This window comes from Chiloscyllium plagiosum, unplaced genomic scaffold (genome assembly GCF_037043375.1).
Source record: "Chiloscyllium plagiosum isolate Xiang-an unplaced genomic scaffold, Cpla_swu_hap1 HiC_scaffold_3, whole genome shotgun sequence".
In the NCBI taxonomy this organism is placed as follows: Eukaryota; Metazoa; Chordata; class Chondrichthyes; order Orectolobiformes; family Hemiscylliidae; genus Chiloscyllium; species Chiloscyllium plagiosum.
Genome location: NW_028270141.1, coordinates 86768365 through 86784376, shown reverse-complemented (window position 1 = coordinate 86784376; position 16012 = coordinate 86768365). Strand labels below are relative to the sequence as shown.

At 40.8% G+C, this 16012-nt stretch overlaps 1 protein-coding gene across 2 annotated transcripts in view; it reads left to right on the top strand.

Annotated features, from left to right (window-relative positions):
- The window catches only part of esco2 (establishment of sister chromatid cohesion N-acetyltransferase 2), a 46704-nt gene that overhangs the window by 24958 nt on the left and 5734 nt on the right, over positions 1-16012 (top strand). For both annotated transcript variants that reach the window (XM_087981371.1, XM_087981366.1), the window contains one exon: positions 1713-1857. In XM_087981371.1, coding sequence (XP_087837497.1) covers positions 1713-1857 — 145 coding nt within the window. The remainder of the gene's footprint in view (positions 1-1712; positions 1858-16012) is intronic.

Sequence of the window (16012 nt, the reverse complement as noted above, 5' to 3'; positions counted from 1 at the left end):
CTACCACCTAAGTGCGGTAGTGCTTATTTTATCCCCAGCACCCATGGTGTGTGTGCGCAGGTGTGAGACACAGTGAGAGACACAAGGTGCACGAATCTTTATTCAAGTTCCACCACCAGGAAGATAGGAAAACACCCGGGTGGCCAGTGACAAGCACTGCCCTTCAGCAGTTGCTGTTAGCTGTGACTTGTTAATTAATCAATCAATGACATTTTCCAAGTGAATCAGTTGCTATGCACTTCTTACAAAACAGCAAGGATTTCCAGAAAAGGACAACTGACCATCAAATGCCTGATTAGCTGAAGAAGGATCATCTCGACATCAGAATTAGGAAGCAAACCCCACTGAAATGACTTTATAGTGTTTTCTATCTCCACAAATAATCTATTTCTCCTATTGTTTGCCTGTGTGTATGTAAGATGGAATTTATAAGAGGATAAATTAGTCAGCTGTGTAAATGGCAAAGGTTTATATCTGTATGTGTAGATGTAACCTAATTATTTATTACAAATACTAATGCTTGTTTAGTACAGCAATCTGGTCTATACTTTCTGTCAACTTTTGGTTTGAAAGTCAGGTAAATTGGAGTAAAGTATGTAACTTAAGAATCTTTGATTCAACTCTGGGAATAACAGGGCTTGACTTACAGCACACTACCCCAGTGGGCCATAATAATATTGAGGTGTTTCAAGCAAGTCAAAATCCTGTTCAGGTTGCTTGTCCCATTGAGGTTCCTTCAGTTGACTGTGCACAACAACGTCTTTCATAGTAGTTTAGAGGTGATCAAGTTGTTTATGAAGGTACCATAAAACAAAATGGGATTGATTCAGTTGGCATGTGTTTAAATAAGCCTGGAGCTGCTTATTCTAGGGTGCTACCAACAGACTGACTGACTGATTAATAGAAGTCAAAGCCATATACTTACTATGAGAAACACTCGGATATGTTGGGATATGGGGCCAAGCAAATATTGTGATCTACCCAAAATACAAATAAATTAAAAGACTTGCGGCCTGGACCAAGTAAATTATCTTGGCTAAAGATTTGAGAAGCAAAAACAGGAACATATTAATGGTAGTCTGGTTGGTAGTTGAGGGGAAACTCCCTAGTTAGATCCAAGCCTGGTGATGTGGGTCAGGGGTTTGAACAAGCACGTTATTGGGTGAATAAAGAAGCTACATTTAGTATTTTTAAAAATTGCTGTAGAAACTCCGCAGTTCTCGCAACATCTGTGGCAAGAGAAACGAGTCAGTATTTCAAGTCCAATTTAGCTCTTCAACAAGTATCAAGTCAGACGCAAAATGCTAACTTTTTTTTTGTAGACGCTGCCAGATCTGCTGAACGTCTATAGCATTTTCTACTTTTATTTCAGATTTTGCGTCTCTGTAGTATTTTGCTTTTGAGAAGCTAATTTCAGTGAAGGCTTGAAGAGAATAAGGAGAGAAGGTAGCATTCGTTTGGTGGTGAAGGAAATTGAAGTCAGCAAAAAATAGTTTTTATGTTTAAAAGTCTATTGGTCCATGGATTGACCACTTGATGTATGAGATACAAGAAAGATACCTTGAGGAGGAGGAGCAGAGGCAATAAGTATTTGTGAATAGCTATTCCCACTTTTCTCTATTGATTACATGCTAATATTCCAAATAAATTCATGAAAGTAAAACTATTTCTGTAAATTGTGTATCTCGTCATAATTTCTTTTTCTTGTTTAGGCATGAACTAGTGAAAGATGAGACTAGTTCTGTTGAATGTCATAATCCTTTTCCTACTGCTTCTGCGATGTCCTGCCATGGATCTTTACAGAAGAACAAAAAAAAGAAAGATTTTGACAAAGCTTTCAGTGACCAACTTATAATAGTAAGTTTGAATTCGTATAATGTGAAAAGTTAATAGATGTCTACAAGTGATTTTTGTTTTAAAATAGTGAGTGACAGTAAACATAATTTGAATTTAAGAAAGACAAAGTAAAAATTTATATTTGCTAACAAGTTGGTTGTCATTGGATTACTGGGTCCAGTTAAAATCAATTTTAGCTAATTTAAAATGTTTAGTTTGCACATGCATGTCATACACAAGTGATTAAGTGACTGAATAAGATTTAGAGTGCTCAATTTAACTTTAAGTCTGTCCAGAACTTGTCCTCTTCCATCTCTTTCCAAATCTTCATTTCTTCTCTTCCCCCAACTCTCTGTCCAAACTTCAGTCTCCCTGTCACTCCATCCAGATTTTCCCTTCCTCCATCATTCTCTCAAAATCTTCACAGTGACTTTCTCTCTCTGTCACTGCAGTTCTGAGGCACAACCAGGATGCTCCATCCTCATTCTAGATTTTGCTATGGTGGGGGGGTTTTGTTCAGCCTCCAATTACTGCATTCTGTCAAACACTCCCTACCTCCCCATCACAATAGGATCACACTCTCGTCCATTTGAACTCTCAGCGAAGACAGAGATTCCTTCATCCCCAGAGTGAACCTTCTCTGAACTGCCCTCAGTATAAGTCCATCCTTCCTTAAATAAGGAAATGCATAACAGTACATTCCACTCAAACCGTGCTGCCTGATGAGATTCAGTGCAGAGGGAGGCACCACACGGTCAGAGGGTCAGTGCAGAGTGAGTGCCACACGATGGTAGGGTCAGTGCTGAGGGAGTGCCACAAGGTGGTTGGGTCAGTGCTGAGGGAGAGTCAGCATTGAGGGAGAACATAAAACATTACAGTGCAGTACAGGCCCTTCAGCCCTTGATGGTTCCACAGGTCGACGCAACAATCTGAAGCCCATCTAACCTACAGTATTCCATTCTCATCCATATGCTTATGCAATGACCATTTAAATGCATTCCATGCTCCTACTATTCTGAGGCATCTGGCATCTGTCCTATATCTATCACCCCTCAATTTGAAACTATGTCCCTTGTGCTAGCCATCGCTATCTGAGGAAAAAGGCTTTCACTGTCCAACCTCTCTAACTCGGATTATCTTATGTCTCAATTAAGGCACCTCTCAACCTTCTTCTCTCCAATGAAAACAGCCTTAAGTCCCTTAGCCTTTCCTCGTAAGACCTTCCTTCCATACCAGGCAACATCCTAGTAAATCTTTGAACCCTTTCCAAAGCTTCCACATTCTTCCTAAAATTCAGTGACCAGAACTGTAAGCAGTACTCCAAATGTGGCCACACCAGAGTTTTGTACAGTGGTCAGTGCCGCACAATGGTAGGGTCAGTACTGAGGGAGCGCTGCATGATGGGAGAGTCAGCACTGAGGGAACTGTGCACAGTGGGAGTGTCAGCACTGAGCGAGTGTCATATGATGGGAGAGTTAGCACTGAAGGAGCGCCGCGTAACGGAAGGATCAGCACTGAGGCAGCGCTGCACAATGGGAGAGTCAGCACAGGGAGCACCGCACAATGTGCAGGTCAGAACTGAGGGAACACCGCAGTGTCGGAGGGTCAACATGGACTTGCTGAGCTGGATGAGATACTTCCACACTATATAGGTATTGTATAAGTCTTCTATAAGTCAGTGATGAGAGAGTGGGCAGTATCAGAGGAATCACTGCTGAGGGAGATTCGTTAGTGACCCTCAAAAGAGTGTAATAGGAGATATTACTGAAGCAGTGACGTCATTTTCTTAAGATTAGATTCTGTACAATGTGGTAACAGGGCCTTCGGCCCAACAAGTCCACACCGACCCTCTGGGGAATAACCCACCCAGACCCATTTCCGTCCGACTAATGCACTAACACTATGCTCAATTTAGCATGGCCAATCCACCTGACCTGTACATTTTTGGATTGTGGAAGGAAACTGGAGCACCTGGAGGAAATCTGCGCAGACATGGGGAGAATATGCAAACTCCACACAGACAGTTGCCCGAGGCTGGAATCAAACCCGGATCCTTGGTGTTATGAGGCAGCAGTGCTAACCACTGAGCCACCGTGCCGCTCTGAATTTTGGAGTTGTCGATGATGTTAGTTAGGTCACAGATGGGGTACTGCGTGCAGTACTCCGTACTGTAGGAAGATATGTGATTACACTGGAGAGGGTGCAGTGGAGATTCATCAGAATGTTGCCTGGAATAGTGCAATTCAGCGATGAAGAGTGACTTGAGAGGCTGGGGTTATTTTTGTCTGAATAGAGAAGGCTGGGGAGTGACCTGATTGAGGTGGAAACGGTTCTGAGGGGGAAGAAACAATTTCCCCCTTAATACAGGTCAGTAATCATGGGGCACAGTTTTAAGGCAAGGAGCAAGAGGTTTACAGGGGATTGAAGGAGTTGTTTTCCACTGAGAATGGTGGAATTCTGGAACTCACTGCTAGTGAGGGTGGTAGAGGCAGAAACCCCACAGAACATCAAGAAAGTTTGATTTATAAGAGGAGGTTGGGTAGGCTGGTACTTTTTTCACTGGAGCAAAGGAGGTTGAGGAGTGACCTTGTAGAGGTTTATAAAATCAAGAGAGATATAAAGTGAATGGTGCGTGTCTTTTACCTATGCTGGGGGAGTTCAAGGCTAGGATGCATATTTTCAAGGTGAGAGGAGAAAGATTAGTAAAGACTTGAGGGGCAAATTCTTTTTTAGACAGAGAGTGGTTTGTGTCAGGAACGAACTTCCAGAGGAAGTGGTGGATGCAGATACAGTTAGTGTTTAAAAGACACTTAGATAAGTTCATGAATAAGAAATGTTTGGAGGGATATGGGCCAAACACAGGCAGATGGGACTAGTTTAGTTTGGGACTATGGTCAGCATGGAGTGGTTGGACCAAAGGGTCTTTTTCCATGCTGTACGACTTGAGTCAACTGCAGTTATAGATATTTTTAACCAGCCTGTTCAAAAGTGTTACATCACACCCCTTAAGCAAGTGAGCCTTGATCCCGGACACTGTCACCCAGAGGTAGGGACACCTCCAATTCCAATTCATTGCACATCTGCCCCTCTTCCACTGGCTTGATCATAGTGGTGTCAGCAATGTTTTAATGAAGTGCGCAAGAGGGTGTGACAGAAGCAGCATCAGATATACCTAATACTGGGACGTGAGTGTGATGAAGGTACAAAACAGGACAACCTGTGTGCCAAACAGCATTAACAGCAAGGAATGTACAGAGCTAAGCAATTCCACAACCAACAGATGAGAACTAAGGCCCTGGCAGCCTTTCCACATCACATTTGTGAATGGTGGTCGACAATTAATTTCATCAATACTGTCATTCTGAAGAATGTGGGAACCCAGCAAACAGTGCAAAAGATGAGGCTGAAGCATTCACAACATCTTCAACCAGAGGTGCTGACTGTGAGGTCCATCTCTGGATCCTCGCGAAGTTCCCAACATCACAGGTGCCAGTCTCCAGCAAATTTGATTCATTCCATGTGATATAAAGAAACAGTTGGAGACTCTGAGACTGCAAAGGCTATGCGTCCTGTCAACCTTCTGGCAATAGTTCTGAAAACTTATGCTCCAGAACTTGCTGCACCCCAAGCCAAGTTTTTCCAATATAAATATAACACTAATGTCTAGTTGTCAAACGTGAAATGTTGTCCAGGTGTTGCGTCCTGAACACAAAAAGCAAGACAAATCCAACCTGGCCAACTCCAGCTTCATCAGTCTATGCTCAGTCATCAGTAAAGTAATGGAACGTGTCATCAAGAGTGCTATCAGTCGGCACTTGCAAAGCAATAACTTCATCATTGAGGCTCAGTTTGGGTCCTGCCTTGGCCATTCAGTTCATGACCTCATTGCATCCTTCATTTAAAGATGGACTAAAGAGCTGGATTCCAAATGTGAGATGAGGATGTTTGCGATTAGATATTAGTTATTTATGCTCCAGGTTATTTCTACAACTGTTCCCCTTAGTAGTGTTCTAAGCCCACACATCTTCACCTCCATCATTCAGTCAGAAGTGGAGATGTTTGCTGCATATTGTGCAATATTCAATGCCATTTACAACTCTCCAGACACTGGAGCAGTCCATGTTCAAATGCAGGACCTGGACAATATCCAGATTGAGGCTGACAAATGGCAAGTAAGATTCACATCACAGCAACGCCAGGCAATGACCATTTCCATCAAGAGCAACTCTAACTAACCAAACTTGATTTTCAATTGCAGTACCATCCCTGAACTGGATGAGACTTAAATATTCAACTCTGGATTGTCCAGCAGTCCCCAACATCATAGATGCCACTCTCCAGAAAATTTGATTCACTCCACATGAAATAACAAAACAGTTAGATGCACTGGATACTGTAAAAACTATGGTTTCTGACAATAGAAGATTATAGAATCCCTACAATGTGGAAACAGGCCATTTGGCCCAACAAGTATTCACTGACTCTTTGAAGGGTATCCCACCTAGACCCATTCCCCTACCCTATTGCTCTATATTTCCCCTGACTAATGCCTCTAGCCTACACATTCCTGAACACTAGGCAATTTAGCATGGTCAATTCACCTAATCTGCACATCTTTGGACTGTGGGAGAAAACCAGAGCACCCAGCAGAAACCTACACAGACGTGGGGAGAATGTGCAAACTCCACACAGATGGGCACTCTAAGTTGGAATTGAACCCGGGTCCCTGGCACCATGAGGCAGTAGTGTTAACCACTGAGCCACTGTGTTGCCCCTGAAAACCTGTACTCCAGAACTACTTGTACTTATAGCCGTACTATTCCAATACAGCTATAACATGAGTATCTACCTGACAAATGTGGAACATTGCCCAGGTAGGTACTGTACACAAAAAGCAGGGCAAAAGCTGCAAGAGCATGTTAGAAGCTACAATCCTGCAACATGCAATTTGCCTCCTGACTTCCAAATCCTGTCCATTATCTGCAAGGCACAAGTCAGGATTGTGATAGAATACTGCCCACTTGCAAAAGCAAGCACAACTCCAACAGCACTTGAGAAGCTTGATATTATCCAGGACAGAGCAGTGCATTTGATTGGCGCCACACCCACAAATATTCATTTCCTCCACCATCAATGCTCAGTAGCAGCAGTGCTTGCCACCTACAAGATGCACTGTAGAAATTCACCAAGACTCCTTGGACAACACCTTCCAAATCTACAACACTTCCACCTAGAAATACAAGGGTGGCAAATATATGGGAATACCATCACCTTCAAGCCACTAACCATCTTGACTTGAAAATATATTGTTGTTCCTTCAGGTTTGCTGAGTCAGAATCTTGGAATTTCCTTAGTGGTATCGTGAGTGTGCCTACACCAAATGGACCACAGTGGTTTAAGAAAATGTTAATTTCAGTGCACACTAGTTCTTGTTTAATGTTGGTTTTGTGCAGCTTGGCTCAACTTGTGCTTCAGTGAATACTGCAGTCTTTTTCAAGATTTTATTTTCCTTTCTGAAAACATTTCAGTCCATGAAAGTCCCAGAGCTTAAAAATCAGATGATGGAAGTAGAAAATTGATGGTCCATATTTTATCACATTTAGAGTCATAGAGATGTATAACATGAAAGTATACCCTTCGGTCCAATTTGTCCATGCCGACCAGATATCCCAACCCAATCTAGTCCCACCTGCAACCACCTAACCCATATCCCTCCAAACCCTTCCTATTCATATACCTATCCAGATGCCTTTTAAATGTTTCAATTGCACCAGCCTCCACCACTTCCTCTAACAGCTCATTTCGTACACATACCATCCTCTGAGTGAAAATATTGCCTCTTAGGTCTGTTTTATATCCTTCCCCTCTCACCCTAAATCTATGCCCTGTAGTTATGAACTTCCCCCACCCCAGAGAAAAGACTTTGTCTATTTATCCCATCCATGCCCCTTATGATTTTATAAACCTCCATAAGGTCACCCTTCAGCCTCTGATGCTCCAGGGAAAACGGGCCTAGCCTATTCAATCTCTCCCTATAGCTCAGATCCTCAAACCCTGGCAACATCCTTGTCAATCTTTTTTCAACCCTTTCAAGTTTCACAACATCCTTCCAATAGGAAGAAGACCAGAATTGCATGCAACATTCCAACAGTGGCCTAACCAATGTTCTGTACAGCTGCAACATGACCTCCCAACTCTTGTACTCAATACTCTGATCAATAAAGCATACCAAACACCTTTTTCACTATCCTATCTACCTGCGACTTCACTTTCAAGGAGCTATGAACCAGGTCCCTTTGTTCAGCAACACTCCCTAAGACCTTACCATTAAGTGCATAAGTCCTGCTAAGATTTGCTTTCCCAAAATGCAGCACCTCACATTTATCTAAATTAAACTCCATCTGCCACTTCTCAGCCCATTGGCCCCTCTGATCAAGATCCCTTTATAATCTGAGGTAACTGTCTTCATTGTCCACTACAACTCCAATTTTGGTGTCATCTGCAAACCTACTAACTATATCTCTCTCTTATGCTCACATCCAAATCATTTATATAAATGATGAAAAGTAGTGGACCCAGCATTGATCCTTGTGGTACTCCACTGATCACAGGCCTCCAGTCTGAAAAACAACCCTCCACCCACCAACCTCTGTCTTTCACCTTTGTGCCAGTTCTGTATCCAAACAGCTAGTTCTCCCTGTATTCCATGAGATCTAACCTTGCTAATCAGTCTCCCATGGGGAACCTTGTTGAACGCCTTACTGAAGTCCATATAGACCACATCTACCGCTCTGCGCTCATCAATCCTCTTTGTTATTTCTTCAAAAAACTCAATCAAGTTTGTGAGACATGATTTCCCACGCACAAAGCCATGTTGACTATCCCTAATCAGTCCTTGCCTTCCAAATACATGTACATCCTGTCCCTCAGGGTTCCCTCCAACAACTTGCCCACCACTGACGTCAGGCTCATTGGTCTGTAGTTCCCTGGCTTGTCCCTGCCACCTTCTTTAAACCGTGGCACCACATTAGCCAACCTCCAGTCTTCTGGCACCTCACCTGTGACTATTGATGATACAAATATCTCAAGAGGCCCAGCAATCACTTCCCTAGCTTCCCACAGAGTTACATGGTACACCTGATTAGGTCCTGGGGATTTATCCACTTTTACGTGTTTCAAGACATCCAGCACTTCCTCCTCTGTAATATGGACATTTTTCAAGATGTCACCATCTATTTTTCTGCATTCTACATCTTCCATATCCTTTTCCACAGTAAATACTGATGCAAAATACTTGTTTAGTATCTGCCCCATCTCCTGCAGCTCCACAGACTTGCTGATCTTTGAGGGGGCCTATTCTCTCCCTAGTTATCCTTTTGTACTTAATGTATTTGTAAAAACGCTTTGGGTTCTCCTTAACTATATTTGCCAAAGCTATCTCATGTCCCTTTTTTGCCCTCCTGATTTCTCTCTTAAGTATGCCTTTATATTCTTCTCAGGATTTACTCAATCTACCCTGTCTGTACCTGATATATGCTTCCTTCTTCTTAACCAAACCCTCAATTTCTTTAGTCATCCAGTATTCCCTATACCTACCAGCCTTTCCTTCCACCCTAACAGGAGTATACTGTCTCTGGACTCTCGTTATCTCATTTCTGAAGGCTTCCCATTTTCCAGCTATCCCTTTACCTGCGAACATCTGCCCCCAATCGGCTTTTGAAAGTTCTTGCCTAATACCATCAAAATTGGTCTTCCTCCAATTTAGAACTTCACATTTTAGATCTGGTCTGTCCTTTTCCATCACTATTTTAAAACTAATAGAATTATGGTCACTGGCCCCAAAGTGCCCACCCCACCACTGACACCTCAGTCACCTGCCCTGCCTTATTTCCCAAGAATAGGTCAAGTTTTCCACCTTCTCTAGTAGGTACATTCACATACTGAATCAGAAAATTTTCATGTACAACTTAACAAATTCCTCTCCATCTAAACCCTTAACACTATGGCAGTCCTAGTCTGTTTGGAAATTTAAAATCCCCTATCATAACCACCCTATTATTCTTAAGAGATAACTGAGATCTCTTTTCAAATTCGTTTCTCAATTTCCCTCTGACTATTAGGGGTCTATAATACAATCCCAATAAGGTAATGCTCCCTTTCTTATTTCTCAGTTCCACTCCAATAACTTCCCTGGATATATTTCTGAGAATATCCTCCCTAAGTCCAGCTGTAATGCTATCCCTTATCAAAAACGCCACTTCCCCTCCTGTCTTGCCTCCTTTTATGTCCTTCCTGTAGCATTTTTATCCTGAAACATTAAGCTGCCAGTCCTGTCCATCCCTGAGACATGTTTCTGTAATTGCTATGATATCCTAGTCCTATGTTCCTAACCATGCCCTGAGTTCATCTGCCTTTCCTGTAAATAAATGCAATTTAATCTATCAGTCCTACCTTGTTCTGTGCTTTGCCCTTGTCTGCCCTGACTTTTTGACTCGCCTTTGTTCTCAACTGTAGCAGTCTCAGATTGAAATCTTTCCTCACTATCTCCCTGGGTCCCCCCACCTTACTCGTTTAAATCCTCCCGAGCAGCTCTAGCAAATCTCCCTGCTAGTATATTAGTCCCCTTCCAATTTAGGTGCAATCTGTCCTTGTACAGATCACTTCTACCCCAAAACAGCTTCCAATGATCCAGAAATGTGAATCCTTTTCCTGTACACCAACTCCTCAGCCATGCATTCATCTGCTCTATCCTCCTATTCTTGCCCTCACTAGCTCGTAGCACCAGGAGTAATTCAGATATTACTACTCTTGAGGACCTCCTTTTTAAATTCCTGCCTAACTCTCTGTAATTTCCCTTTAGAATCTCAACCTTTTCCCTCCTATGTCATTGGTCCCAATGTGTACAATGACCTCCTGCTGGTCCCTCTCCCCCTTAAGAACATTCTGCACCCTCTCTGAGACATCCTTGATCCTGGCACCAGGGAAGCAACACACCATTCTGATTTTTTGCAGCGAGCCACAGAAACGTCTGTCTGTACCTCGGACTAGAAAGTCCCCTAACACAATTGATCGCTTGGAACCTGATGTACCTCTCATTACATTAGAACCAGTCTCAATGCCAGAAACTTGTATGTTCATGCTACGTACTCCTGAGCGTCCATCACTCCCTACATTTTCCAAAAGAGACTACTTGTTTGAAATGGGGCTAACCACAGAAGACTCCTGCACTACCTTCCTACCTCTCTTACCTTTCCTGTAGTTAGGTAAAAACAATGACTGCAGATGCTGGAAACCAGATTCTGGATTAATGGTGCTGGAAGAGCACAGCAGTTCAGGCAGCATCCAAGGAGCAGCGAAATTGACGTTTCGGGCAAAAGCCCATCTATGTGACTGTATCTGAGACTTTACCCCCTTCCTATAACTGCCATCCATCACATCCCCTTGCTCTTGTAAATTCCTCATTGCCTCAAACTGCCTCTCCAACCAATCCATTCGATCTGATCAGATTCGCAATCAACGGCATTTATTGCAGATATAATCCTCAGTAACCCGTAAGCTCTCCCTAAACTCCCACACCCGACAAGAAGAGCATATCACTCTACTAAGGGCCACTTTTGCTTCTTTCAATCTACAGACCCAGAAAATAGCACCACCTTATTCCTCTACGAAACACTGCTCAAGGTTAAATTAATACTTACGGCTTACATTTTAAGTTTAATCAAGAGACATAGCTCAATAAAACATATAATCAAAAAAGAACCCACTCTACTCATTACTGCAGACTTATTTTAAGGCCACGCTTAAATCCACTTACCTGCTTCTGTGCTGTGACCTTTCCCAAATAGGTTTCTCCAAGATCAGTTGTGAATTTCAATGTTTTGTAATTTTCCCAGACGCACTCCGATGTCCAGCGATACATGAATTCAACAGCAAAGGCAGTCACTGCTAACTCTGTCAATTAGCAATGTGGGTTTCTTTTTTTTTCTCTCTCTCTCCTGCTCTGTCCTCACTATGTGCTTCCTTTGACTGTTCTTCTCTCTTTTCAAACTGCTGTTGTTTTAACTTTTTTTTTCCAGTAATTGCTGCTCCTGGAATTTATGACAAAGGTTTCTTCCCTGGGAGCTCTAGGTTAGGAAATAAACATTTTGAAATTACGAAAGGTATTTGTGGTTTGAGTAATGAAATATTATTTTCATAGTTTAATGGACAAAAAAAGGCATAAATTCAGGATTATTAATGGAAGTTGAAGGAGTAAACCAGATTTTATTTTGTATTTATAAGTGAAAATACAAAGTGCCTGTTGTAACATATGTCATGAACCATTTAAGAATAAGGAAGGAAAGGTTGAAAAAGAAGAAAATACAGGAAAATGTAGGGCATAAAGACGGGATTAAAATAGCATAAATTCAACAATATACAGTTGTACAGATGCAAAGGACCAAATGACCGCTTTATTATTGTATTACAAAATCTATTCTGATCTTTTAAATTATGTCCCAAGTCTTTGAAGTATTGTGAGATTTGGCTGTGGCTAAAGATGACAAAGATGGGCTTATTCTCAGTTTGCAGTAAGTTCAGTCAAGATGTTTCCTGCTTTGTCTTTGAACATTAGCTGAACTTCAGTTGTGGGTTTCCAGGCTGGAGATTGAGCATAACAGAATATTGTTAGTTAGTGAAACAATTTTTATTCTTTTGGTTGCAAGGAAAACCACCCTAATCTATCCAATCTTTCCTCATGACTGAATGTTCTTGTAAATCTGTGGTATTGTTCCTATAATGTGGTGAGCAAATTCTTCATAAAACTCCAGCTGTGGCCTAACCAGTGTCTTGAATAGTTCCAGCATTTGATCCCTTCTTTTATATTCAATACCTTAACCAATGACAGAAAGCATCCTACATTCCTTCTTTATCACCTCAGCCACCTGTCCTGCTGCTTTCAGGTATCTATGGACATGCAGTCATGTTCTCTCACTTCCTCTACCCTTCGCAATTCTCTTGAGTTGATTGTATATTCCCTTGCCTTGTTTGCCCTCCACAAAGACATAACCTCGCACTTCTCCAGTTTGAATTTCATTTGCCACTTGTCTGCCAACTCAACTAAACCACTAATATCATTCTGCAGTTAGCAGTCATTCTCTTCACATCAACTCCAGAAAATTTGTGTTATCCAGAAACTTCTAAAATCTTAATCATGAGTAGCTCCTACAAATAGCAATGATTCCAACACTGAGCCTCGTCAAACACCTCTATAAACTGCTTTCCATTTGTAAAAAACGTCAGTTGACCATTGTCTTTTGTTCCCTTTCAGTGAGCCAATTTTGGATCCGACCCACCATCTTAACCTCTATCATTTGGACTTTAATCTTTCTGAACAGTCAACAATGTAGGACCTTGTCAGATGCTTTAGTAAAATACATGTGGACAGCATCCACTGCACTACTTATTCAATCTTCCTTGTTACTTCCTCAAATTCAATTACATTTGTTTAACACAATCTTTCCATAACAAAACCATGCTGACTCTCCCTGATTAATAAGTATCTTTGTAAGTAGCAGTTAATTCTATCTCTCTTTATTGCTTCTAGCAATTTCCTTAAACAAATCAGGCAGATCAATGTAAAATTATTTGGCTTATTCTTTGTACCACATTTGCAACATATCACGTTAAACATATAGAAATTGGTTGTTGAACTGTCTGTCCAGATAATTTGCGTTTTTTTTAAAAGATAGCTACTATGTAAAAACTTGGCTTTTTTTTGCGCATTAAAAAAAATTATACTGAACAATTTAAGCATGTAATTGAGAAAGCATATTGATGTACTCAGAATCCTGATGTTGTTTGAAGACATGAACTCATTTTGCCAGGGTATGAGTAGAGGAGAGGGATATGTGGTACAGATATTTTCCCTCTGCAATCAATTCCAATGTCATGTTACAAGATTAGTGGCTAACCTTAAATAGTTTGTCTTTTTTTTGTCACACTGGAACTGAAAATGAAGTGTCATTGTCAGAAATTTGCCAGAATAAAATCTGTATTACAAATCTTATTCTACAAAAGGACATGAACAACATTTAAGAAATATTTAGATGGACATTTAAAACACATTATGGATCAAATGTTAGAACAGGACTAGAATAGCTAGATACTTTTTCTGAACCTCATCTGAAAGCTATTGCAAAATGTAAACGGATGGTACCTGGAAAGAGGAAGGGGGGAGTCTCCTGGTTCTTAAGAAAGATGGTCATTTTATATCGAGGATCAGCAAAGGGGAAAGTTTGATTACCAATTCCATCAGGTAGGGCTAGAGGTTGCACTCCACCTGGCTGAAGCCACCCCAGTATAAAATAATTTGATAGATCTGTTTTTGGTATAGCCACCATATGACTTAGAGATAGCATCATTGGATAAGTAACCCAGAGGCTCAGGCCATTATTCTAGTGATATAGGTTCAAACCCCATAATGCCAGCTAATGGAATTTAACTTCAGTTAGTTGATAAAATCTGGAATTGAAAGATAATCTCAGTAATGGTAACATTGAAGCAATCATTGTTTATCATAAATACCCATCTGGTTTGTTCATTACCTATTAGGAAAGGAAATCTACTATTTTTGCCTATTTGTGACTTTTTTTTGTTAATCGTTCAGGAGATGTGGACTTTGCTAACTGACAGCATTTATTGCCCATCCCTAGTTGTCCTTGAGAAGTGGTGGTGAATCGCCTTCTTGAATTGCTGCAGTCAATTTGGTGAAGGTAGACCCACTTTGCTGATGGTGATGATGGTGGAGTTGCAGAATTTTAATTTAGTGACAGTGAAGGGATGGAGATTTCATGATACATAAAGCTTTGGTTTCTAGTAGTGAACTCAATGGAGAAAGCTTTCTCTATGAATATAAAATGTTCTTTAATTTATTGTGTTTTAAGCATGTCATGAGGTATCATTCACAGCACCCTTGCATATGATTTAGTCTTTGGGTCCATGGCCCATTGATTTAGCACGTGAACCTATACTGATACTTGAATGCAGGCAGAGGGACCCCTTGTCAATTCATACTGTTGCAAAGTTGGGTAGAATAATTGTGGATTAAAATGCAGGACATTAGAATTTGCTGTTTGTAAAATGCTAGGGGGAAAGCATTGTGTGGTCCCTTTAAAAAGATTTTGCTTTTTCCGTGCTTGGAGATTTAAAATGGATGCCTGTGAAAAGCCGCTTTGAAGGTGTGCAGAGAGCACCCGAATTGAAACATTTGAATCGAAACGCTGTACAGTTAGCAGACCAAGCAGCATTTTACCAAGACAACAGGCTTTGGAATTTAGCCAATAAATTTGAACCAAGCCCTTCGATACTAAAAATCTGTCAAATTTAAATTTGATGTTTGACAACCTCGGACCAATCTGATTGTAAAAATAATGATATGTCATCAAGGGTATAGAATAATAGGGCAATTGGAAAATCAGCAAAGTTAACTGCCATCTCCTAGAGATAACAGCTCTCAGCTCTTAGAGAAAACACCATCTATTTACAACGGTACCAACGACAGAAAGAATAAGGAAAGACAGAAGAAATGACAAAGAAGGTGTTCCTGATAGGACGATAGGAAGAGAAGGCACAGAACAGTTTGGAAGTGGTAACTTGGCTGTAAATTAAAGAGACTAAATATAAATGGGCCTTATATTTATTGGAACAGCAAACCATTAGAATCTTGCTTTGAATGGGAACAATTAGTAGTTAGAAGGGATTATTCAGTTTGTGAATAGTTTAGTAAATTTGTTCACTGTTAGAGTTAGATAAATAAAAGTTGCAGAAAGGCAGGTTACATCACTTTTCATACTACTTTTACAGGTTATAAGGTGAGGTGCTTTTTGAGTAGTTCATTTTAGTTCTCCGAGGGGTTTCAACCTCTGCTTTATAACAATATAAAATAAATTTTAAGGTTGCTATACCATTATGCTAAATCTTAGTTGAACCTCCACCACAGTTTCATTGTCCCACATTGTCCCCTTATCCATAGCACTCAAAAATATATTGAGCTATGTCTATAAAAATACTTGAGTACTGATCATCCAGATAAAAAATTCAAATATTTCATAACCTTAAATGAAGAAATTTTTCTTCATCTTAGCCTTATTTAAAGGCAAATAATGCTCTAACATACAAGTTGATTAAATTTCTGAAT